Genomic DNA, 27,476 nt, shown 5'->3' on the forward strand with positions numbered 1-27,476 from the left:
GGATAACCTGTTGTTTTCCAAATCACAGTAGCACATTGACACAAATGTGACACTTGGAGTTAAATACGTTATTGTAGCTCACAGCTATTACTGAAATCATGACATGGCTTCTTCAGATGCCATCACTGAATCTCCACTGTCAACGTCCTGGGAGTTGCTATTCACCAGGAACTCAACTGGACGAGTTATACAAAAGCAGGTCAGAGGCTAGGAATTCTGTCAGGGGTAACTCACCTACTAAAACCTGTTCACTATCAATAATACACAAGTCAGGAGTGTAATGGAATACTCCCACAAACCTGTATGGATGCAGCTCCAACAACACTCAAGAAGCTTGACACCATATGGAACAAAGTCTGCTTGATTGGCACCATGTCCACAAGCACCCACGACTGATGCTTTGTAGCAGCAATGTGTACTATCTACAAGATGCATTTTAGAAATTCACTGAAGAGCCCGAGACAGCACCTTCCATATAGAAGGACAAAAGCAGCAGATACATGGAAGCACCACTAGCTGCAAGTTCTCTTCCAAGCTATTCACTGTCCTGACCTGGCAAAATATCACCATGCCTTCACTATGGCTGGGTCAAAATCTTGGAATTCCAACTCCTCCTCCAAACCAGATTTAGGTCTACCCAAAGCATGGGGACTGCAGCAGTTCAAAAAAGCAGCTCACTATCACCTTTTTAAGGACAGCTAGGGACAAGCAATAATACTAGCCAGCCGGTGATGCCGATATCCCATAAGTCAATTTTTAAAAATCACACAAAAATGCAAAAATCCTTCTTTCTGTATAATGTCTTTCATATTCCAAGCTTGATAATTGGAAGTGTATTTCAAATGTTGTCACAATCACTTCTTTTGGTGTAGACTGGCCAATTTGCACAGAGTAAACAATGAAGTGATCACGACCAGATTATCCAATTTAATAACATTGCTCCAATGGTGTTGTCCCATCAGAAATGAGACTGATGTGCCAGAAACTCTTCACATTATAAAATGAAAGTGCTGATCCTGCTATGACCTTGATTAACATACAGTTTAGAGTTTGAGGTATGCAGGTTGTATAAATTTTGCCTGTGTCTTATACTGACATCTGGGAAGGACTTTAGCTTATATGGCACATTTCATGACCTGAAGACATCCCAAAGTGCTTTACACCCAATGAACTATTTTTGAAGTGCAGACACTGCTGTAATCTAAGAAATATAGCCAGTTCATTTTTTTGGGGGGCCGTTAGTTCAGGGAGAACTACTCGTCAAAATACTGTGAATAACTCCCCTGCCCTCCCAAAAAAAATTGTTATGGGATCTTTTCCTTCCACTTGATTAGTTAGAGCCTTGATTTCATATTTCATGTGAAAAATAGTGCCTTGAAGTGGAACTCTTCCTCTGATACAATTAGTGTGTTTTCAAAATGCTGTTTCCTGTGATGAGCAGGATGGCAGACCCTGCGATGACAGAAAAAGGTTACAGGGTTGTAAGTCGAGCCAAGCCACTCTGAAATCATGAAGTGCGCTTTCTCGCATAGCCTAGTGGGAATGTCAAAGTCTTAACCCAAAAATGCTTGGAGCACTGGGTCGGGTGAAAATGTTCAGCACTGAGAATAGATTTTTGTTTGGGAAGGATGTCCAGGGATCTGAGACAAAGTTTAATAAATGGAGTTAAGATACCAATCTGCCATTCTTTTGGCTCATAGTTGAGGCAGATTCATAATCCTTAAATAAATTTATTTAGCTTGCTATCCAATGTAAACATGATTGAAAATGTGACATGATGTGACGCCTTCATGATTAGTAAGATGACTATTTGGCTGATTAATTGCATTCCTTTGAAAATATTTCAGTATATGTTTGCACCATGCTAATATTTAAAGTTAGGCTGGAGTATAGCCTATTTATCCAACTGAATGTTTCTTTAGACCCACATCTTAAATTCATGTTCGTAAGAACATACGATTGAACGCTGTCCTTTTTTTCCTGTCATGTTGCCAAACCCTGTGTCAACAAACAGACTTTCAAGTATGTCTGTCAGTATTTTCAAATCCTGCCAGATATTTATTTGTTTGAATGTTATCTCTTTCAGGATAGAATAATTGATGCTGGACCAAAAGGCAATTATTGTCGATTTATGAACCACAGTTGTCAGCCCAATTGTGAAACACAGAAATGGACGGTGAATGGAGACACTCGAGTTGGGTTGTTTTCTCTTTGCGATATTCCAGCAGGTAAGGAAAAGTGCTGAAATTTTCAAAATAACATTGACCACTTTGACCTTAATTTCATACAAGTAAATGCAATCTTAATGTACCTACAGTGCAAACAGGCCATTTGGCCAAACTGGACTATTTCCATGTACATGTTCCACATGTGCTTCCTTTCTAGTGAGTTTCACACTCTTGCAAGGTAGCTTCACCTGAGTTGTTGGTGAACTTCATTAGCTTGCTGTCTTCTTTTTTTACAATCCCTTTAGCCCTAAGAATGATGTCTTATTCCTCCTTGAAAAGATTCAATATTTTGTCTCAACAGATTCCTGTGGCAGAGAATTTCACAAGCTTACCATTTCATATGTCAGTTCTGTCATCCAATGAATTAGTGTTAAACCTTCACATGCTCTTTCCATTGCTAGAATGTCCCTCTTCAAAGAAGTAGACCAAAACCCCCCTCAGTTCTCCAGGTGTGGACTCACCAAGACCCTGTACAAGTGCAGCAAGACATCCCTGCTCCAGTACTTGAATCCTGGCACTATGGAAGCCAGCATACCATTTGCCATTTTCACCACCACCTGCACCTGCATGCTTATTTTAAACGACTTTGAGGAACCCAAGGTCTTGTTGCCCATCCCCCTTTCCCCAAACTGTTCACATTCCGCTAATTTGTCTTTCTGCTTTTGTTACTGAAGTAAATAATGTTTATCCACATATGTTTCATCTGCCATGAATTTGCCCACTCACTCAACTTGTCCGAATCACACTGAAACATCTCTGCATTCTTCTTGGAGCCCACCCAGCTTTGTGTACTGCAGACTTGGAGATATAGTCTTTTCATTTCCTCATCTAAATCATTAATATATACTGTGAATAGCAGAGATCCAAGCACTCTGTTAGTCACTGGCTGCCACTCAAAAAATGACTTTTTTTTTTCTCTGCTCTTTGTATCGTGTCTGCCAACCAGTTCTTATCGGTTTTCAGTGCACTACTCCAATCCCATGCACTTTTGAGTCCAATGTGACTATTCCATCGATGTTCCAAAGTCATGCCACTTGAAACATTAATTATGTTGCACACTACAGATGCTGCCAGACCTGCTAAGTTTCTCTGGCACTTGGCATTTTTATTCCAGTTTTCCAGAATCCACAGTACTTTGATTTTATCTGTAATATTTTAAGAGTTTCCTTGGGAAAAACTCCTTCACATGATTTTGTATTGTTGGCGGTATAATGTTGCTAATCCTTAAGACTTTTTTTAACGTTAGGGACTGAGCTGACCTTCAATTACAATCTTGACTGTCTTGGCAATGAGAAGACCATCTGCAGATGTGGAGCACCAAATTGCAGTGGATTTCTTGGTGTCAGACCCAAGGTATGATTAATTGTAGCATCCAGGAATAAATTGTGTGATATAATGTCACTTATCCAAGTGTTGCTTCCAAAGCTGAAGATTTGGGAGTTCAAGAAAATTATAATGCCCTGGTGATGTTATAGTAGTTCCTACATATCCCCATATTTAAACAGTGACTACATTTTATGTGTACTTAATTGGTTGCAAAGTACTTCTAGATATTTAATCTTAGCTGTCCAAATTACAAATTTTACTTACCTTTCACATGCTGCTGCTTCTATGCATTCCTTCCGGCAGAGAGAAATTAGTTTGTACAGGAACATGAAAAGCTGTATCCTTATTGGTACTAAAACAGGTTCATTACAATACTAGCCTCTGTTTTTAATTTGCATTTCGAATTTGATCATGTTCTCGTGTTTTAGTTGGACTTCAAAATTGCAGCAAATGGTAATTTTCAGTTCAACTTAAATATAGCATACGGATGTAATAAAATTGCCATTTACACATGCATAGTTTCAACATTTAATATTCAACAGATTGAATCCTGTTTAACTATATCACGTGCGCAGAAATGCAGCCATACAATGTGCAAACAATCCATCAATCGCAAGGTAGTTTCTTTTTCCTATGTTGTACTGTCTATTTCAGGGTTAGCAGGGATTGTCATGTCCAGGTTACTATGAACAGTTGCATGTCAACTGAAGATTCAGAGCTTATTGCAATAACATACTGATGCTAAACATGAAGTTTGGTACAGTTTGATGTTTTTTTTTGCAAGCATTTTATTCTATCAGCATTTTAATGCAATATTCTCAGTGTGCCAAATATTCAGTCAAAATATTCCCTTAATGCACTTAGGAACACTGGGAATACTCTGAATAAATCCTTTCCTTCAACAATATATTGTACTAACCACAGAAATACCATGGTATAATGATGTGATAAGTGTGCCTGGGCACGGTTTTTCATCTTGGGTTGACAGTTTGTATTAATGAAGCATACTTCCAATTAGTAATATTTGAGGCCTTAGTTGGGAATACTTTGTACAAAAAAGCATTATCCCTATTTGGAAGTATTTTCGTAGCTGCTTCATCTTGGTCATAGAACTGCCCAGTTTCTCTTTTGTGTTTACTTATATGCTAAGTGTACCTCATTCATAGTTTTTGAAGATTATATTTGTCTACTTCTAGTTGCCACTATAGAAACTTTTTTAGGAACATAGTCCATTTAATCCAATAAAACGAGTAATAACATGAGCCATCAGTCCTGGTAACCCCAACTTTGAATTATTCTGAATGTACAAGTCATTTTTTTTAAATGGTGTGCTACTGTTACAATGTAACGATTGGAGGAAAGTGACTTAGTCAAATGCTATTGGATTTTTGAGAAAATAAGACCCAAGATCTTATCTCATGATTTTTAATTTTACAGAATGCAACCAATGGTTCCGATGACAAAGGAAAACGGGGGAGAAAGAAACTACGGAAACGTAAATCCAAGGGTGATGGGAAGAAAGAACATGAGGATGAATGCTTCCGGTGCAGAGACGGTGGAGAACTTGTGCTTTGTGATAGAAAAACTTGTTCAAAGTCATATCACCTGTCCTGCCTCAGTCTTACAAAACCTCCATTTGGTAACTGAAACTTTTGAGAATCTCATTTATTTCAGGTCTTCGTGCTAATCTGTTTTCTTTCTCTCTTCTGAGCAAATTGTTTAATTTGAAATAAGTTTATTTCTTGCTTTTAGTGAGGGAGCAGTAAGTTCACAAAATTCACGTGAGGAATCCAAGTTTCTTTATTCATTCACAGATTGTGGGCGCTGTTTCAGCTTTTATTGCCTGCCCCTAATTGCTCTTCAGAAGGTAGTGGTGAGTTGCTGCCTTGATCTACGATAGTCCATCCCATAAAGCTACACCCACAGTGCTGCAAGGGAGGGAATTCCAGGATTTTGTTCCAGCGACAATGAAGGTGTATTTCCAAGTCATAATGGTATGTTACTCAGATGTAGTTTTTGCCTGCACCTGCTGCTATTGTTCTGTTAAGTGACCAAGATTTCAGGAGTGGGAGGTGCAATGGCAAATTGATGCAGCACATTTTGAAGGTAATATTCACTAAACCTATGGTGGTGGAGAAAGTGAATGTTTAAGATGCGCATGGGGCACAGGTCAGACAGACTCTGTCATAAATGGTGTTGAGCTTCTTGAGTTGTTGTTGACACTCCATTTAGCAGGACAAGTGGAAGTATTCCATCTCACTCCTGATGTCTGCTTTGTATATGTTAGCAGGTTTTGGTAAACCAGAAGTGGAATCACTTATTACAGAAAATCCAGCCTCTGGCCTACTCTTGGAGCCGCAGTATTTAACAGGCTTATCCAGTTAAGTTTCTGTTCTCATGCTGTTGACTGTGGTGAATTCTGTGACTGTCGTGTAATTGATTGTCATGGGGTGGTGGTTAGATTCTTGTTAAAGATGATCAATGGCTGGCACTTCTGCAATGTGTCACATTCCTTATTGCACGTGATCACAGCCTGCTTTGTTATTTGAGGAGATGTGAACAGGACTGAATACTATATCCCATGTGTAACCTCATGAGGGAGGGAAGATCATTGAATGAAAGAGCTGTAAATAGTTAATGCTAGAACACTCCTGAGGATATCTGCAGCAGTGCCCTGGGACTACAATCATTGGTCTCTCGCAAGGACAGCCATCTTTCTTTGGACTCCAACCAGTGGAACATTTTTCTCAGTTTCATTGACTTCCATCTTACAAGAGCTCCACAAGGCCCTATTAGGTCAAATGCTGCCTGACACCATGGGTTCTCATTCCCACCTTGCCTGCAGTATCAGATTTAGCTTGGACAGAAGCACCGATACCTTAAGAACTCAAGTCTTCAACATTACAACAAAATGGAATATAAATCTTTTTCTATTTCTCGTATCCTCGATCATTTTTAACATTGTATGTAGTGAATCACACTGGCTGAAGATTGGCATATGCGATGGACTCAGGGAAGCCAAGATGTATCATCCACTCAGCATTTCTGGTTGAGTATGATTAGAAAACTTTCAGACTTTTGATGTTGTGCTGAGCTCTGCTGACATGGAGTGTGGTGATTGTTTCCTCCAGCCATTTAATTGACCCACTGCTGTTCATGTTGAACATGACAGCATCCAGTGCTTTGATTTGTTCAGTTGGAATTGATGGCAATTCCAGTCATTTCACTGACCGTTAATGTCGAATATTGGAGCCAAGTATTAACAAACTCTCAAAAATATGCCAACTTCAAAATAATTGTTTCTGCAGCCAAATTAAGGGCACAGTTCACAAGTTCAAAATTAGAGTTTCAGAGGCTTTTCTCACAGAATGGTGTCTGGGCATAAAGTACTCCCCTGACAGCAATCATTTAAAAGGTGGGACATCTGAAGTAGATTCAAGGTTATAAGATGATAACACTGCTCGATTCTTCTGTCCCTCCACACACCCGACCCCTAAAGGGGATTACCTAAGAAACCAAGTGCTTAAATCATTAGAAGATCAACAAGGTGAAGTTCAAGCTCATGAGAGAAGGACATAGGGCTGAATGGCCGTTGGTATTTCAAGCCTTCTTTCTTAAGAGTAGTTAACAATATTAAAGTAAATTCTTGTATCCAGTTGCATTTCAGATAAGGTCATAGGAGTGTTACCGGTATTTTAAAAAAGATGATCGACAAAATGTTCTCACATAGCAAACCAGAAGATTAAAATCTCTGTTGACCTTGGCTTGAAAGTAGAGAATAGAATGTATGAGACGGAATTCTTAAGTAGATGGCTGGAGACAGATGTTTATTTGCTAAGAATCCTTAGAATAGAATCCATACAGTGTGGAAACTGGTCATTCAGCACAAGTCCACACTGACCATCTGAAGAGCATCCCACCCCGTGACCCTGCATTTCTCATGCATGACGCACCTAACCTAACCATCTCTGAACACTTTGGGTAATTTAGCACACCCAATCCATCTAACTTGCACATCTTTGGACTGTGGGTGGAAACTGGCGCACCCGGTAGAAACCCACGCAGACATAGCGAGAATGTGCAAGCTCCACACAGACAGTTGCCTTGAGGGTGAAATCAAACCCAGGTCCCTGGAGCTGTGAGGCAGCAGTGCTAACCACTGTGCCACCTTCAGATGATTCTTTTATTCAGGAACAATAATAAAAAATGGAATGTAAAATAATTCGGATGAGACTGAATAATTCTCCATCTTCAAGTTGCTGTGTCTCAACCTAATGCATTAGTGCATTAGTTAATGTACTATCATCCATACCTATCCAAGGCATAGTTATGGAGAGGGACAAAACTGGTTCACAGTTTCAAGTTGTAAATTGAAACAAGACAGATTTTGATGGAATTAGACAGGAGTTTGCTGGGGTTGATTAGAGTGGTTTATTTGCAGGTAAAGGGACTTCTAGCAACTGGGAGGCTTTTAAAAGTGACGCTGCTAGAGTTCAAGGTCTATATATTCCTATGAGGTTGAAAGGCAGGGTTGACAGGAATAGATGACTAAAGAGATGGTAAGACTCTTATTGAGGCTTTAACCAGAAAGGAGGAGGAGGTATGGCTTAGGTACCAGCAGCTAGGATCAAGGGAATGCCTGGACGTATATAGGATAAACTGGAGTTTACTGAAGAAGGATATCAGAGTGAAAAGAAGGTGCAAGATTAGTCTTGACTGAGAATATTAGGGTGAATCCAAAGAGGTTCTTTAAGTATATTAAAGGAAATAGAATAACTAGAGAGAGAATATAACTCCTCAAGGACCAAAATGGGCATGTAAGTGTGGAGTGGCAGGAGTTGGGCTTGGTCCTCAATGAACATTTGTCCACTGTGGAAAAAGACATGAAGACTTGGGGAAGTTAGTGGTCATATCTTGGGGGCAATCCATAATCACAGTAGAGCAGGTGTTGGATGTCTTAGAATGTATGAAGGTGGATAAATCTCCTGGTCCTGACCAGATATATCCAAGTATACCGCAAGAGGCAAGAGAAGAAATTGAGGGGGCCCTGGCTGATACTTTTGCATCATCATTAGCAAAAGGTGAGGTCCTGGAAGACTGGAGAGGAACAAATGTTATGCCTTCATTCAAGAAGGGCTGCAGAGAAAAACTATAGACTAGTAAGCCTAACAACTCTAGTAGGCCAGTTGCTTGAGAAGATTCTGAGAGATAAGATATACATGCATTTGGAAAGACAGGGTCTGATTCGGAATAGTCAGCATGGCTTTGTGTGTGGGAAATCATGCCTCACAAATTTTGTTAGGAGCTCTTTAATGAAGTGGGCAGGATGTGTAGTTGTAGTCTGTATGGATTTCAGTAAGGCCTTGATAAGGCTGCCATAGTAGGCTGCTCTGGAAGGTTATTTGCACGGAATCTTGGGGGGAGCTGGCAAATTAGAAATACAATTGGCTTGATGGTAGGAAGCAGAAGGTAATGGTGGAAGGATGCTTGTTGAACTGGAGGAGTGGAGTGCTTCAGGGTTCAGCACTGAGCCCATTGCTGGCTGTTATCAATATCAATGATTTGGATGACAATGTCCAAGGCATGACACTAAAATAGGCAATATTATAGAGAGTGAGAAAGGTTATCAGAAATTACAGCAGGATATTGAGCAGCTGGGGAAATGGGCTGAGAAATGGCAAATGGAGTTTAATATAGATAGGTGGCATTTTGGTAGTCAAATCAAGGTAAGAGTTTCATGGTGAATGGTAGGGCCTTAAGGAGTGTAGTGGAACAGGGAGATCTTGGATTTCAGGTGCACGGTTCCCTGAAAGTGGAGTCACAGGTAGACAGGGCATTGAGGAAGGCTTTTGGCACTTGGGGTATTGTGTTCACTTTTGGTCACCTTGCTGTAGGAAGGATGTTATTAAACAGGAAAGATTGCAGGCGAAATTTACAAGGATGTTACCAAGACTCAACAGTCTGAGTTTATGAGTAAGGTTGGACAAGCTCAGACTTTTTTTCTTCACAGCATTGGAGACTGAGGAGGAATCTTATACAAGTGTACAGGATCATGAGAGGCACGGATTGGGTGAATGCACTCAGTCTTTTTTCCCAGGGTTGTGGAATCAAGGAATAGAAGGCATCTGTTTAAGGTTAGAGGGGAAAGAATAAAAGGGAACCTGAGGGGCAATGTTTTAACACAAAGCGTGATACGAGTGTAGAATGAGCTGCCAGCAGAAATAGTTGAGGCTGGTACATTAACAACATCTCAAAGGCATTTGGTCAGATACATGGAAAAGAAAGGTTAGAAGGACATGGGCCACGTGCAGGGAAATGGGGTTATCATGGATGGCCATTTTGGTTGGCATGGGCCGAAGGGCCTATCTCTGCTGTAGGATTCTATGACTCTATAATTTAAACCTTAAAAAGAAAATCTCAACAGCTGCAAGGCGAGCAGAAGTAAGATGGAGTTCACTGTAATTTTTTGTCAGTCAAAAATGTTAAATCCAATGCATTCTGAAGTTCTGTCAGTATCAACTATTTTAAGTGCCAACAGAATTCCTAGATCTCAAATGAGAAGTAAGGATGAGAAAATATTTTGCTTTTGATTTCAGTATAGTTTTTTGATTCCTGTACCTATGGAATCTTGCAGTTCAGGAGGTAATTTGCCTTTTGAGTCTGTGCCTTCTTTTTTGTAAGAGCTGATCAAACGGTTCTACTCTCCTGCTCTCTCCGATTGATTTTTAAATGACTGCCAAGATTTTCACCTTCATTGCTCTATCTCCCGATTTAACTCTATATTAATCACTCTGTACATGAATCTAATTTGCCTTTCCTCTTTTGAATTTGTGATATCTTTTCTACTCAAGTTTAAATTAATTCTTTAACTTTGCCTTTTCCACATCATTTTAATAACTTACGTAGGTATATTTGATCATCTTACAGATGTTTACTTGGGATGTTATAAAGCTCTTAAGTGTCTCTCATCTTTCCTCATAACATAAATCTCCAAAACTATATCTTGCAACATTTCTTTGAATCTGGAAAGGTCCCAGCATATTACAAAACTGTAAATAGTCTCCAGCAAATCACAGCGCAAACTGGGAGAACAACATCTCCTCTTCAGACTAGGCAGTTGCAACCTTCTGGACTTTATATTGAGTTCAACACTTTGAGGTTGTGATCCCACTGTGTTTCTTCCCTTTCTTTTAGCTTGTTTCATTTTCTGTCACCATGTCCTGCCTTCCCCTACTCCGGTGGGACCATCTGTTCTTTTCAGTTTGACATTTTGATACAATGTTCTGCCATTCTCATTCCGAACAATGCCCTTTCTTCCCCAGCTCTCCACCCCCACACAATTACATAAATGCTGTCCCCTCCATACTTCACATCAGCTCTGAAGAAGAGTCATCCAGACTCAAAGTTAGCTTGCTCCCTGTCCATGGACGCTACCTGATTGCTGTGATTTCCAGCACTTTTTGCTTTCTGTAAATATAACACCACTGTTCATGGAGGGAGATGGAAAGGAGACAACTTTAAGCCAGTTAGCCTAATAACCATCACTAGGAAAATACCAGATTCCATTGTAAAGGAGGTCTTAATAAAATGAGAAGTCTTACGGCACACTGGTGTCATTCATATCTCAGGCTCAGAGTTAAAAAATCAATAACTCCATTTGGACACGATGGTCACAGAAGTGCATTAATAATGTGGCCAAATAGGTTGATTATCAACTAGTAAAGCCTCTCAATATTCCTGAAAACGGGAGGTATGAGCGGGAGTTTCCTGACCAGCCATTCTCCAGAGGCCAAAAGTAAGCCATCCACAATTGTGGACAAATCAAATTCAAGTCCAAGATCACCACCCTCCCAGGGCAAGGTGCTTGAACAGACCATGAGTCATTGAACATATAGAAGGCCTTGATGATGCCAGGTGGAGTCGATATGATTTTTGTGAAAGCTTAAATCCTTTGAGGATGTAACAGCAGGGTTGATTGAAGGCCAACCAATAGGTGTGACTCTGTACATTTGGATTTCCAAAGGCATTCAATAAGGTGCTACGCAAAAAATTAATCGTAAGCGATAAGTTCATGGCGTTGGGCTAATCGATCATTAGAAATTGGCTAATCAGCATGAAACAGTCAATGAGTCTTTTTCAAGTTGCAGATTAACTCATGCAGTTTACAGGATCAGGACTGGGGCCTCAACTATTTGTGATCCATATTAACAATTGAGATGAGTAGACAGACAGTACTGTAGCCAGATTTGCTGTTCACACGAAACTAATTAGGAAAGCAAAGCGATGTAAGTGATCAAAATTTTGGAAGATGGAAAATACAAGGTCCATGTCAGAAAGAAGGATGGAAATGCAAAGTATTATTTGTGAAACTGCAGAATGCTGAGGTCTGAGTGTCCTTGTACATGAATCATAAAAAAGCTGATCTGCAGCAAAAGTAAGTAATTAAGAAGGCAGATGGAATGTTGGCCTTTATTACACATACGAAAGTGGGAAAGTTGCTCCAACTGTGTAGGATATCAGTGAAACTATATCTGGAACAATGTGCAGTTTTGGTCTCCTTCCTTAGTGAAGGATATTCTTGTATTAGAAGTAGGTCAGAAAGGTTCATTTGGTTAACTCTTGGGCAATGTTTCCCTCTGAGCTGTGCTGCCATGCAACCATTGTGTGATTCCATACTGACTCGTCAACTTCTGGTTTCAGAAGTTGCTGCAGTGCACATGTGTCAGAGTTCCATGTCCCAAAAAAATAGCGTGGCTATTGATGCTCCAGGGATGAAGACATGGCTTTTGAGAAATAATTGAGTAATTTGGGCATGTAATCAATGAAACTTAGAAGATTAAAAGGTATTGTTATTAAACATATAAGATTCTGAGGATCTTGACATGGTAAAGAGAATGGGACAAGTTTTAAAAATGAGGTATTTCCCAGTTAATACGAAGATAAAGAAATTCTTCTGGAAGATTATTGTGGTTTAGAATTATTTTGCATGGAGAATAGTGGAGGTTACACCGTTGAACAAATTGGAGGCTGAATTAGGCAAACTTTTCATTGATTGAATCAAAGATTATTGGGAATGAAGGAAAGTGAGTGAAGGCATCAATCCATTTAGCCATGGTCATGTTGAATGGCTAAGCAGCTTGTTGGGCTGAATGGCCGACTCCTGTTCCTTACTCTAAGTTTTTGTGGACAAAAGAACACTGTTCAGATATGCAATTCATTAAGTGACAGCCCGAAGAGGCTGTAGCATAATACAGTCATTAGATTTGTAATCCATCAACTCAGACTGATATCCTAGCAACACGTCATAGATGGTGAAATCTGAATTGTTAGCTAATCTGAAGCTACCAAGTAACAATTAATGATTGTCATTAAAACCCATCTAGTTCATTTTCCATTTATGAAAGAAAATCTGGTATGCTTATCTTGTCTGGCTTGAATGCGATTCCATACCTATGACACCATTAACTGCCTTTTGCAGAACTGATGAGTTCAAGGGCAATTATTGGCACTATCTCCATGAACATTAACTTCTTCCACACTACTCAGTAGTAACAATGTGTACTATCTATAGGATGCACTGCAGAAAGTCACCAAAGACCCTCAGCAGCACCTTCCAAACCCATAACCACTTCCATCTGGAAACACAAGGGCAGCAGATCCATGGGCACATCACCACCTGTAAGATCCCCTCCAAGCCACTCACCATCCTGACATGGAAATATATCTACATTCCTTCACTGTTCACAAATTCCTGAAATTCCCTCCCTAAGGGCATTATGGTCAACATACAGCGTGTGGACTGCAGTGTTTCAAAATGGCAGCACACCACCTCAAGGGCAACTTGGGACAGCTAATAAACACTGGGCGGCCAGCCAGCCAGCACCACCAACTACGTACGAGAGAATGATTTTTTTTTAAAAAAGTGATTTAGAGATGGGCATCAAGTTCCAACCCACATTCTACTCAAGCATAAAGAATATTCTTTCTTTTGATCAGCCATCAGTTGTTCTCCACATTTTCTTCAATCACTTGACTACTGCTTGGTCTCCCGATAATAAGAAATGGATATGCTATTCAATGAACCTGACACACATTGGCCATGGCTGCTTCTGCTGTTGTGCTATTATACTGTTTTGTCAGTACGCTTCAACATGCTTGCAAAATTATTATCAGCCTTGTTTGGACTTGTTGAGCACTAAGTTCCCCCAGATGCCTAAGTCTCCTTCAGCTTTATCTTTCGCTCTTTCAACATCATTAATGGAGTAGTTTTCCTGTTCTTACTTCTCAGCTGCGGTAACTTCAGACATTGACATCCTCTCACACCAAATGCAGTACCATGGATTGGATGTTATTGTCTGTTTTTGTAAGGAAATTTCTTCTCCATAGCAAAGGAATTCATGGATATCCACCACTTTGCACTTATCATTCCATGATAAACTTTTATCTGGTGCCTGGTATAATAAAATACTTGCCATAGAATCCTCCCTTTCTGAATCCACATTTCTCACGGTTTATGGACTTAACAGTTGCTCCTTTATTCTAGATTTTATGGCTGAACACTCAAGTGCCTGTGGTTGCCTGAGTTTTAATTTTCCTCTTTTAAACATGAGCATTATATGGTCCAGTTTTCATACAGTTAGTACCTTTCCAACGTCTAGCTTTTCCTGATATTGTGCACACTTCACCAATCTCTTAAAGGGTCTCCTTTAGCATTCCTGGAGGACTGTTATGGAAATGTAATGCTTTATTGTCCTTGTATCCTTTCAGGCGTGCAATTCATTGACAGGAAGGTTTTTTCCCCCCCTGATAACTCTGTTTACCAATGAAAGGCAGGTTGTTCACTAGCCAGATGTTGTATGGCATTCCTCCTCTGTTTCAGACCTGTTTTGTTTTCTTTTGGTGGTTCTTCCCCATTTGGCAAACTTCTTGTTGGAGTTCTAAAATAATTCTTATCAGTTCTACATCAGCAGCAGTACTTTTCTGTTAGACAGATTCACGTTTCATTCTGTTCAAAAGATATTATGGTGTAAAAGCATTTTTCTTGGCAGTAAATCTTTGATTCAGCTTTGAAATGATCTATGTAGTACAGGATGGATATTCAAGTGTACTTGAGTTATTTAAACATGATCGAAATACACTTAGCAAGAAATTTGCTCTGTTGCACCATTACTAATTTATAATTTATTGTTGTTTCAGGAAAATGGGAGTGCCCTTGGCACCACTGTGATGTGTGTGGGAAACCCTCTGTAGTTTTTTGTCAATTCTGCCCCAACTCCTTCTGCAAGGATCACGAGGAAGGAACAATGTTCAGGTCCACAACTGATGGACGTGCTTGCTGCTGCGAACATGACCACTGCAACATGGCAGATCCTCTGGAACGATGCAAAAGCCTGGAGACCAATCCTTCTCTGAATGAGACAGTGAAGTTAGAGTCCAAGAATCCCAAAACCAGCAATCATATGCCAGTTGAAAAAGCACAGTGAATTATTTGAACTGTAGACACTATTGGAGATTGGATGTTGATTGATGAATGCTATCACAGGCACTCCACACAACTTATCATACAAAGAACTGTTTGCAGGGAAAGGCACTCTTGATTCGGCTGAGCCATCTCCAGCAGTTCTTAACTGCATCTGCACTGATAATTCAAGACACTGACTCCAGGATTCACGCGCATCCAGGACAGCAAAACTACACAGCATTATATCAACACTGGGAATCTTTGAAACTGTCCCTCCTATGAAATATTGAAAGTAGGAGGTAGATTTAAAAGACCAAATTACAAAATGGGATTGAAAGTAGAAAAAATAGCATTTATCAGTGATTAAAATTGTTAGAAATATGATACTGAAAAAAATGACACTATTAGTTGCTCTTCATTGTGTTTGTATGCCTTAGTGTAGTTTACATTAATAGTTCAGTATCTTTTGTAACTCTGCTGGTCTTTATTGCAGTGCATAGATAATCACTTGTTCAGTGTTTTAAAATACCTTCTCTTCAGGGCTGTTTGAACTGTTTAATGTGTGGTTGCAGGGATTGAAACTGTATTACTGTAACCAGTAAATGCAGCAATTTGTGGGTATTTTACTGGAAAAACTCTCGTCAGGCAAGTTTTATTTAAACCAATTGTAATAGTAACAAATTATGTTTAATCAGTTATGTCCCAAACTGTGAACCGTGTTCACCTCAATTGAAAATAATTTAGATTGGTGTTTGTTTTTGGTTTCTGTTTTGTTCATCCATTGGAGATTCTCAGAGCTTTCTCAAATTTTGTCATTGCAAGATCCTATGAGAAAGAAACAAACTATGTTTATAGATCATTGTGTTATGTTCTTTAAACTCTGCTCACAGAGTTCAGCCTCCACTTTTCATAACTTCTGTACTGTGTATTTCCATACTACTTTTGTTGCTCTATCAAAGGTCCAAGAGTAGCCAGTATGCAGCAGAAAAGCTACCAAATTTATTAGTGTTAAATGTCAACAAACCAGTTTGTTGGTACATTTTTACAATTATATTCATCGATTATATATTGTCCACAACATTACCTTTGCCTTCATTTGACAGGCATGGCTGCCAGCTTGAGAATTCCTCTTGGGATGACAAATGAAATTCAATGGCAAGTTGCAAGATGAAAATAATGTGTTTCATCTCACTGACTCGATACACTATTCCACTCTTGCTGTCACATTGTATTATCGCTTAGGTCAGTGTGTACTATTCTGTAAAACTTTTATTTGAATTCACTGGATGAAGTTTGGAACATACGCAATTCAGATTCACTGAGCACAAAATGTCAATTGCCAAACCAGAACTGAAGATTCACTACTGTCAACTCATGTAATCTGTTGTATTAGGGAGCATAACGTCTCCCTTCTGCAGTGTCTGCCTTAGACTATCAAGAAGTTGATCAATCCAGTGCAACATTCCAAGGTTGAACAGTGTCTCAGCCACCTATCTAGATTATTTTGTTGCTTGGGTCTCTACTAGTGAAATTGTTTTCCATCTGCTAGTGCAGTTATTTTTCTTAAAGTATCAAGCCAGTCAAAAAGTGGTCATAAGTTGATAACTGGCTTTTGATTTCAATTCCATTGTGCACTTTGTAGCCAACCACCTTGATTGGTTTTATTATCCACCCCAATTGAAATACTCAGGATGGTGTTCTGCTTTCCTGGATTGTTGTGAGAGGTACTGTTATGTTAACAATTTTGTGTACTTGTAATACAGTTAGTTTTAGTGCAGAAATAATTGTATTTGTGACAAATATGTTGAAACTTGCAGCGTGAAGCGACTAATAGTGATTGGAGAACTGTGGGCGACTGAATTAAGTCCTGCTAGCATTAGTCAGCTCAAAGTAATAGTGTTTAGAATTTACCCTTAAAGAGAAAAAGCAGGATCCTGAATTGAAAATAATTTTGAATTTTCAAGATAAGGATAGACTGAATAAGATATTTGAGAGGAGCTTTTCAAGTTTTTTCCTCCCAGTTTTGAGCGAATTGTTGCCAGTCCAATTACAAAGAATCCATTAGTTTTGGAATAAAAACATCCAAGTAGCTCCTTTTGTATAATATTGGTCTTAGCAGTGTTAGGATTTTCACATCCAGAAGCAAATTACAGCTAGTCTTCAAGCCAACATTTCCTCACATCTTGGCCAGGCTACCAGATTCTTTGAATCTGAAGACATGACTGTTTATGCAAACCTAAGCTGACACTGAGAATGTACTTCCTATCCGATAACATTTGTTGTTGATGACACAAATATAACTATATTTCAGACTATTCATAGATATTGGGCAGAACATTTATGCTAAGCTAAATCATGGTGATATGTTGAATAACTACAGTATGATTTTGCTCAGGATTTAAAAATGGCCTCTGACTGAGTTTAGTCCATAAGCACTTGTGTTTGCAGCAACTTCAGTTTGATCAGTGAAAATACTTTTGTTCTTGTGAAGTTAAAGGGTAAATTTTCAGAGAAATGTTATGAACTCAAGCTTATTTAAAGCAGACATTCGCATCTTGCATTGCAAACCAATTTGCAAGCCTAAAACAGGTGTCAGGGCCACTAGATAAGTAAATGAGGTCTAATGACTGTTTCAAATCCTCTTGCACAAATTGGACAGCAGAGAACAAGATACGCAATAGACTTTACCAGTTTAGGTTTCTTCAACTGCTAAGTAAAGATGATTTCCCTCATAAAATTTCTCTGAAGGCAGGAATAAGAGTCCCATTTGGGAGTCCTTCCTGCTTGCACAGTGCCAATTCTTAATCTGATGTTCCCAGATGAGTTTCATCCCCTCAAAAGATTTTATGGGTGAAATTGATCTTTACCAGATATATAAAACATGTTCATGTCATCGGCCACTGTGAAAAGATAAGTTCTGAGCTCTGACTACTGAACAGACCAAATTTCACCCATGATGTTTAACATGTTTGAACTTAGCCTAGTGTTGAAACTGATGTTCAATGGGATTTTATTTGAACTTCACTTGATTCAGATAAGCTTGAATATATACTATAATTTCTCTAAACTGGTTTATAAATGTTTAAATCTAGGCAACAACTAAGTGTCTTGAGTTCATGATCTTATTGATGGGACATTACATTACTGAAGCTGCTGTATGCTTTTTTTTTCCACTGTGCACCTCAACAAGATTTTATTTTTTGAAATTTTGTATTAAAAACTTGCTTACCTAGATTTGCAGCCCATCATTTAAATGTCGACGTTACTTTTGTGGCTGAGAGCAACCTCAACCATAAAGGTGTGCCTCCCCAGATATTGGTAATAGATTGTCTCTACTTTTAATAAATGGTCAGGGTTTGTTGATATGGACATATTTCGAAATCTGCACCCCAAGAAATGCAATAAATAGCAAGGATTCTAATTGACTTCAGAATGCTATACTGACAGGTGGGGGTAAGTTTCCAAAAGGCAATTAGGTGCTACACAACAAGGGCATGTGGAGTCAGAGGTGGGTAAAGGATTAGTTAATGAGCAAGAAGCAAAAGGGATAATTTTCCAAATTAGCAGGCTGTGATTAATGGAGTGGCATATCTCACCTATTTACAGACTAAAGCCATAATTGGTAAAGAGGCAGACAGATATGTATCTGGATTTGCTGAGCATATAAAGCTTAGCAGGAATATCAACAAAGGATGACCAGGGGTTACAATAGAGTAGTGAGTGGGCAACTTATTGTGTGACAATTGGACGACATTATGGGAAAATGTGAGGTTATTCACTTTAGTCACAAAAAAGGAAACTATTTTTAAAAAGTATGAAATTTGAGAGTGTTGATGTTGAGAGGTATTTGAATGCATTTGTACAAGGGGATAATTGGCTTCAAGTACAGCAAGCATTTTAGGAGGGCAGATACTACGTTCATGTTTTTTTACAAGTAGATTGGAATATAAGAATAAAAAATTCCTCAGGTTTCAGCTGCTTTAGTCAGATCACAGCTGAACTGCAGTGTGTAATTTTTGATCTATACGTTTAAGGAAGGGAACACTTGCTTTGAAGGTACAGCAAAGATTGACTAAATTGTTTCCAGTGATATAGTGCTGTCCTGTGATAGAGGCTGAATAAATTTGGCCCATATTCTCTGGAATTTAGAAAAATTAGACTTGATCTTGTTAAAACAAAAAAAGTCTGAAATGAATGGACATGGTTGACACTGACCAGTTGTTTGCCTTTTTGGGGAATCGAGAACACCTGGGTGGTGCATAGGTTCACAGAGAAACCAAGGGGAAAGTGAGCAAAAAACTGGACTTGAAGTCTGAAGATCAGCTATGATTGTATTATGTTGACTTAGCAATCTCAACAAGCTGAAAGTCTGCCCATAGTTTTTGTAGGTAGTTACATGGCAGATGAAAATTAATATGAAGAGAAATGAAGGGATGCATTTTGAAGGGAAGAATTCGGCATTTTCAACTAAATGGTACACATCAAAAGTTTCGCAGGAATAGAGGCATGGGAAATGTTTGTACATTTCTTCCAAGGTGGCAGGGCAAGTTCAGGCTGCTTTTTGAATAGACATGCAAGATCAATGCATTTCATAAAAGCATGGGATTATAAAAGCAAGGAAGTTTTATTAAACTTCAGTAAATTTCTGAATAGGGTATAGTGGAGTATTTTGTCTAATTTTAGAACCACATTTTAGGAAGGATTTAAAGGCCTTTGAAGGTTGCAAAGGAGATTTACTGAAATGGCAAAGATGAGCTACATGGATGAATGAGAGGGGGAAGTGAAGAGGAATTATTCTTGAAACAGACATTTCGAGGGATAGTAAATTGACTAAAAGGAAAACTTTCCAATAGAAAAAGAAGGCAGTTTAAATGTAATTGTCAAGAGTAAGTGGAGTTAGGAATTGTTTTATGCATGTGTTCTAATAGTTTAGAAAGCACTAATCAAAGACAGATGAAAGGGAATCAGATACATCTTCAAAGGGGAGAAGAAGTTGAGTTGGGGGAACAGTACAAATGGAACAAAGCTGATATCTATTTCAAGCTGTTAGGACAGACTACGGAATAAAAGTTGTTTGCTGTACATTTCTATTTTGTAGACAACCATAATTTAATGCATCTACTCAGTATTGGTCACTGGAAATTTTGTGCAATTTGTGTTTGACTAATTTCAGCAAGCAAGCACATTTTAAGTTTGTCTTTGCGTCATTTATTTCAGTTATGTGTTAGTGGAAATTATCTTTTTTTATTGATGTAGTTGATAAACACTTGTATTCTTATGAGTGGAAAGTAAGAGAGTCGTTAGAATTTACGTTTGGGCTTCCTGATTAAGCCGAGACAGAACCCTAGGACAAAGTTGCTCACTTGCTTGAGGACTACACAGGGCATATCAAATGGTGTGGGAAACCAAACTTGTAAGAAAGAATTCTGACTGGTGTGGAGAGTTTTCATAAAAAGGGTGCTTCTGGAAAAAATGCTAAATCGGAATTTGTATCAGGTGGGAATTTGGTGCAGGGAGCGAAGGAGGTTTTTATCTCCATCAGCATTTTCTTTGCCTCCAAATTAGGAAACTAAATTGCTGTTGCTGTACAAAATTTATTTATTTATTTATTTGATTAGTTATGTTGAAGTGACTGGGAAGGTGGTATGCCATGCTGCAACATGGGCAATCTTTTAGAGAACATTGCAATTGCAGGGAAAATCTCAATTCTCTGCCTGCAGCTCAAGCCACCTTAGAATATTTGAACTATGATTCAAGTCTCCGACGCAAAGGGACGTCTTGGAATTTGCGGTCTTGAGTGTGGTCGCATTGCCAGACATTTGTCGAGGTATCAATGGTCAGGAACAGATGGTATAACTGTGAGATAGGCAAGTAGAATCCAGATTTCCAAAGTCTTTGATAAGCTGGCACATTTTTTTTGGAAAAAAGGTTACTACATAAGAGAATGGCTTGAGGTTATGGATGAAAATATTAGCATTAGTAGAGAATTAGTGAACTTGGAAATGGGTGGGATAAATGTGTCGTGTTTAAATTGGCAGACTGTAACTGCTGGAGGATTTATAAACTTTGAATAACTTGATGAGGGGATGGCATATATTGTAGCCAAATTTGCCAAAGATGCAAAGACTGATGATAAGGTAAATTGTAAGGTATAAGTAGTCTGCAGAAGTCTTTTGGCTGTGAGTGCAAAACCTTTTACCCGGTTGGAGTAGAAAGTGAGAAATGTAATGCTATTTACTTTGATAGGTTTACAAAAGCAATATTTAAGTGGAGACTACAAAATATTACAGCACAGGAGAATCTGAGTATTCTCATTCATGTTTCATTAAGTTAGCATGTAGGTGCAGTAAATGATCAGGAAGGCAAATGAAATGTTGGTCCTTATTATAGAGGAGAATGAAGAATAACAATCGGGACCCTTTCTGCAGCCATAGAGGGCATTAGTGAGACCATACAAGAAATGCTATTTGTGGGGCAGTTAGCTCAGTTGGTTAGACAGCTCGTTTGCATTGCAGAGTGACCCCAACAGTTCAGGTTCAACCCTGCACTTGCTGAGGCCACCACAAAAGTCACACCTTTCTGAACCTTGCCCTTGCTTCAGCCATGGTGACTCTCAGCTTAAACTCTCCATCAGGTGTGTCTCTAATGAAATAGCAGATGGTGCTCTGAAACTGTGGCAACCTTTTTTTTTTACTTTTACCATGTACAATTTTGTTTGTCTTATTTAAGGTATGATGTAGCTAGATTTGGAGATAGCTTAGACAGGATCATGAGTTTGCTGGGTTTAAGGGGCAGCCATGTGGAGAAAGGATGACCAAGTTTGGCCTGCTTGTTAAAATCTTGAAAAACTGTAGATGGTAACATCCTTGTAAATCTTTTTAATCCTTTCCTATTGCAGGGAGGCAAGAATTGAGCGCAATATTTTAAAAGTGGGCTCACCATTGTCCTGTACAGCTGTAAAATGACATCCCAATTACTTAGTGCACTGACCAGTGAAGACAACTGTGTCAAACGCTGCCTTCACCACCTTGTCTGTAACTCCACTTTTAAGGAACTAAGCACCTGCATTCCTAGGTCCCTTTGGCAGCACTCCCCAGGGTCTTATCACTAAGTGTGTAAGTCCTGCCCTGATTTGCCTTATCAAAATGGAATATCTCACATATATGTAAATTAAACTCCAACTGCCACTCATCTACCCATTGGCCTGTCCAGTTGTATTCTTAGATAATCATCTCTGACCACTGCACCATCAATTTTGGTGTCATCTGTAAACGTACTAAACATACCTCCTATACTCGCATCCAAATAATTTATATAAATGACAACAATCAGTGGACCCAGCACCCACCCTTGCAGAACACCTTTGTTCACAGCCCTCAGTTTGAAAATCCACCATCACAGTCTGTTTCCTATCTTCCAGCCAACTTTGAATCCAGTTGGCTAAGGCTGATATTAGATCAGAAAAATATCTACAGCCAAGCTTTGGTCTTTGGTTGACATGCAGGAGATTCTATGATCAGGACATCTGTGATCTTATTCAATGTCAGAGCAGGCATAAGGGATTGCAACTATTTCTTACATAGTAACTGGAGGTGCTTTTGCTCTTGACTTTGGCCAAGAGGCATTTGCTATCTGTATAAATGAGAACAGTCTGGGATGGGTGTGGAAGCCATTCAAGGAGGAGATGAAATGGAGTGTGGTCATTATTGGAGACAGTGTAGTCAGCTTCAACCAGGTACCTAATAAAGGTTATGTTGTCTGCCTAAATTAAAGACATTCCCAACTCAAAAGAAACATGAAGTAAGAGAACTGGGATCTAGTAGTCTGGTTTCTATATATGTTAGGTACCCAGGTAAAACTAGAAATAACGTTCTGTTGAGAGAGTTTGAGAAGTCAAGGTCCAATTTTAAGCAGAGTTAAACTCATTCAGTCATGTGCTAGTTGCAATAGATCAAGCAAATTAGAGAATTAAATGCATGGCTCAAAGTGGTGGGAAGTCCTGAGAAGTACAGTGAATAATACAGGTGACCGTGGTTGCGGGCAAAAACAGTCCAGGAACATATTTAGAAAAGGTAGGCAGAATGTTATAGAAGGGATCATAACCTGGCATGAAAGGATAACAAAAAAAACTATGGATGTATAAGAGCAGAATTATGCATTTTAGCCCATTGAGTCTGCACTGCTTTTCAATCATTGCTGATCTGTTTCTCAACTGCTTCTACTGCCTTCTTCCCATAACCTTTTGTCCCTGACCAATGAAGAACCTATCCATCTCAATTTTAAATATTCACTGGCTTTGTGGAAGATTGTGGAGACTCTATTCAGCAACCTTTGGCTATAGAAATTCCTTCTCATCTCCAGTTCTCAAGAACTGTGCTTCCACTGAGACTTTGCCTTCAGATCCTAGTATTTCCTACTAGTGGAAACATCATCCACTCTATCCAGGACTCTCAGTATCCTGGAAGTTTCAATGTGATTCCCTTCTCATCTTTCTAAATTCCATTGAGTGCAAAATTGGAGTCTGACCACTCCTGCTATGATAAGCCCTACATTCCTAGGGTAACCTTTGGGAACCTCCTCTCAACCCACTCCAAGGCCAGCATATCAGGATTCTGTGGTCCAACCGAAACATTATACAGCATCAGCAAGACTTTCCTGCTCTTGTATTCTACATTCTCGCAACTGTCCCAAGATGATCAGGAAGTAGAAACCAGATGGAGAGAGCTTAGATGTGATGATGGTCAGAAAAGGCTGGTGGAGATACTTCATAGGCCTACCATTGTTGGGCAGAACATTAAACAAAACAAAATTCCAACTATAATAATGTGGAGGACTAATTTTCAGAGACTATTAGTCTAGAGACTAGGACCAATTACATTTGCAATGATGGTCAGGAGCCTGTATATAGAAAGATTTCATCCAATTTCCTGCAACAATATCTCACAATCAAAAAGGGACCAAGCTGTTTTGAATATGCTTAGAATGTTGTAAACAATATTTGTCGTTATGAAGACTAAGAGTGCTTTAGAAACCAGCCATGGTCAATCAAAAAGTTGATTTTTTTCAAGAAAAAATGAGTAAACCACCAAGGGATGTACAAATAAATTGCAAGAGCTTTTACAGATACATACGAAAAAGTAGCTAAAGTAAACATTGATTCCCTTTGTCACTACACCACAGATTCTCCACAATGTCATGAAACTGTTAAACCAAAGTCCCTATTCTTCTCGGAACATGAATTTGAATCCCACCATAGCTGATGGCGAAAATTGAATTCAATAAATCTCGAAGGGCTGAGTGGCAGATGGAGTTTAGTTTAGATAAATGTTAGATGTACTTTGGTAATACAAATCAGGGCAGGACTTATATAGTTAATGATAGGGCCCATGGGAATGTTGCTGAACAAAAGGACCTAAGGGTGTAGATTCATAGTTCCTTGAAACTGGAGTCACAGCTAGACAGTGTAGCAAAGGAGGCATTTGTCACACTTGCTTTAATTGGTCAGTGCATTGAGTATAGGAATTGGGATGTCATGTAGTGGCTGGATAGGACATCGGTGAGACCACTTTTAGATTACTGCATACAATTCTGGTCACCCTGCTATAGTAAAGATGTTAAATGTGAAAGATTTACAAGGATGTTGCTGGGATTGGGCAGTTTGAGTATAGAGAGAGGGTGGGGCTATTTTCCCTGGAGTGTCAGGTGCTGAGGGATGACCTTGTAGGGGTTTGTAAAATCATGAAGGCATGGACAGGGTGAATAGTAAAGGTCTTTTCCTCAGTGTCAGGAAGTCCAAAAATACAGGGCAGAGGATTAAGGTGAAGGGAAAGATTTATTAAAAGGACCTAAAGGGCAATTTTTTCATGCAGAGGGGGTGATACATGTATGGAATGAGCTGCTTGAGGAAGTGGGTGCAATTACAACATTTAAAAGGCATATGTGAATGGGTACATGAATAGGCAGGGTTCAGAAGGATATGAGCCAAATGCTGACAAATGAGTCTAGATCAGTTTAGGATATCTGGTTGGCAAGGATGCGTTGGACCAAAAGGGTCTGGTGAGAATCTAGAATACAAAATATGTAAGTCCTACTCTGATTAGCCTTATCAAAATGCAACATCTCACATTTATCTGTGTAATTCTACGACTCTAAGTAAAGAAAAACTTGTCCATGGGAATTATGTCATTTGTCAATAACTATCTGGTTTATTAATGTTCTTTAAAGAAGGAAATCTGCCATCTTTACCTGATCTGTAACAACATGGTCGACTTTTAACAGTCCTCTGAGACACTTTCTTCAGATTTGGGGTGAATAAGGTCTGGGCAATAAATATTAGCGCAGTGAGCATGTTTTTTTAAATGGCAGAAACAGGAAACATTCTCATAAGTAAATGAACAGAGATATTAAATGTTTTATCCATGTTGTAACAGTAGAAATCTCAAATTACACACTGAAAATAGGGCTGAGAAGATGACCTTCAAGTAGTTGCTGTGAGGCCAGCAGAAAAAAAACTGATAAACTTGAGGGAATGAAAGCTAACAGATGCCCAGGACCTTGTCTCAGACATCCTAGGGATCTGAAGAAGTAGTTGCACACACTGACTAGGCTTTTGAATGGTCACAGCAGTTTATAAGTTAATGATTATTACTCGCCAGGAAAGGGAGGGAGAAAATAGGAAACTATAGACCAATTAGCCTGAGATTAATTGTGAGAAAAAAGCTTCTTGTTAAGGAAGGTGTAATGCTCTTAGAAAAGTATGGTATGATCTACAGAGTTAATATGGATTTAGGGAAGGAAATTTCTAAATGTTGAGTAGTTAACTATTTGGGCAAATTAAAGCAAGTTGGTAGATGTAGGAAGCATAAATATCCAAAATACATGCAATAAGGAGTCAAACAAAAGGTTAATGCATAAGATGAGGTCTCTTGGAGTTGAAGGTGATATGTTAGCAGAGCTGGAAGATTGATTAGCGGAATATGGTAAATGAAACATATTCAAGTTAGCAGGTTTTAACCAGTCGAGTTAAAAGAAAAATGAAGAACTGCAAATGCTGGAAATTGGAAACAAAAACAAATTGCTAAGAAAGTTCAGCAGGTCAGCGACCTAAGATGTTAACTCTGCTTTCTCTCCGTAGATGCTGCCTGACCTGCTAAGTTTTCCCAACAATTTCTGTTTTTGTTTATAACCGGTGGAGTGTTGGATCAGTGCTGGGGTCACAACTATTTGCGATCTTCATTAATAGACATTTGAAGAGACTAAATAATGTATCCATAAGTCTAGGAACAATATGCAACTACATAGAAATGTAAGCTATCATGAGGACAAATGCAAAGAAATTTAAACAAGTTAGTTCAGTGGTCAACATAGAGTAATATAATTAGAAATAGGGATATATTAAAATTGCTTTTTTAAAGTTATGCAACTTGTAAATATTCATGTTCAAAGAAGTATTGGCATACTTACACAAGGAATAAAATGTTAGCAAACTGCAATCAGAAATAATTTGGGAGCAAATGTAACATTGCCCATTATTGTGAGGGACTAAGTACATAAATGTGCCAGTCTTGCTGTGATTGGATGGGGACGTTGATAAGGCCATATCTGGAGTGTTGTAGTTTTGCTTCCCATGTGTAAGGAAGAATATGCTTGCCTTAGAGGTGCACGGAAGTTTACTCAATTATTTCAGGGTTATTTGGTTTTATGAAATGAAGAATTGCAGGTACTGGAGAACTGAAACAAGCAAAGACAGAAATTGCTGAAGAAACTCAGCAGGACTGGCAACATCTGTGGAGGGAAATCAGAGTTAATCCTTTGAGTTCTGTGACCCTTCAGAGCTAGAAGCAGTGAGCAAAAGGTAGAATTTAAGCTGATGACCAGGAAAGGAGGGGTGTGCAGATAGGGAGCCCAAAGAGAAAGAAGGGGAGATGGACAAAGGGATTGTTGATTGTAGACCAGAAAAGGAGGGAAGCTAGATAGGTGATAATGAAGACTATAAATAGTTGAAAATTGAAGCAACCTCCTTTGTCCCTTCCCTTGTCAATATTCTACAGGGACAGCCTGATCCACCTCTCCATTCCCAGCACCTTCCCATGCAATCACAGAAGGTTTTAACTCATTCCCCAAGATGAGGGCATCACTGGCTTGGCCAAAAATTATTGACCATTAATCAGGACCGGGTAAGGATGCAAGCTTCCTTCCATAAAGGAAATTCGTGAACCAGATGGATTTTTCTGACAATCCTCACTGGATTCATGGTCATCATTTAGACTCCATTCCATATTTTTATTGAACTCCAGTTTTGTCATCTGCCATGAACCTGGGAACCCAGAACATTACCTGGTTCTCTGGTAATAAGACCACTCGGACATTGTGCCCAAGGTGCAACACTTGCCTGTTTACCTCATGTCTCCTCACCATCCAAGGTCTCCGACACGCCTTCGAAGTGAAACCTACAATTCAAT

General features: G+C 39.1%; 1 protein-coding gene and 1 long non-coding RNA gene across 6 annotated transcripts in view; one reads left to right on the forward strand and one right to left on the reverse strand.

The window, feature by feature from the left end:
- nsd2 (nuclear receptor binding SET domain protein 2) overlaps positions 1-15,765 on the forward strand; it is a 153,874-nt gene extending 138,109 nt beyond the window's left edge. For all 4 annotated transcript variants that reach the window (XM_060846047.1, XM_060846208.1, XM_060846289.1 and 1 more), the window contains 4 exons: positions 2,087-2,228; positions 3,475-3,581; positions 4,992-5,193; positions 14,751-15,765. In XM_060846047.1, coding sequence (XP_060702030.1) covers positions 2,087-2,228; positions 3,475-3,581; positions 4,992-5,193; positions 14,751-15,037 — 738 coding nt within the window. In that variant the 3' untranslated portion in view covers positions 15,038-15,765. The remainder of the gene's footprint in view (positions 1-2,086; positions 2,229-3,474; positions 3,582-4,991; positions 5,194-14,750) is intronic.
- Positions 1-27,476, reverse strand: part of LOC132829195 (uncharacterized) — a 70,765-nt gene that overhangs the window by 23,608 nt on the left and 19,681 nt on the right. The window lies entirely within an intron of this gene.

Source organism: Hemiscyllium ocellatum, chromosome 1, assembly GCF_020745735.1.
Source record: "Hemiscyllium ocellatum isolate sHemOce1 chromosome 1, sHemOce1.pat.X.cur, whole genome shotgun sequence".
Taxonomy (NCBI): Eukaryota; Metazoa; Chordata; class Chondrichthyes; order Orectolobiformes; family Hemiscylliidae; genus Hemiscyllium; species Hemiscyllium ocellatum.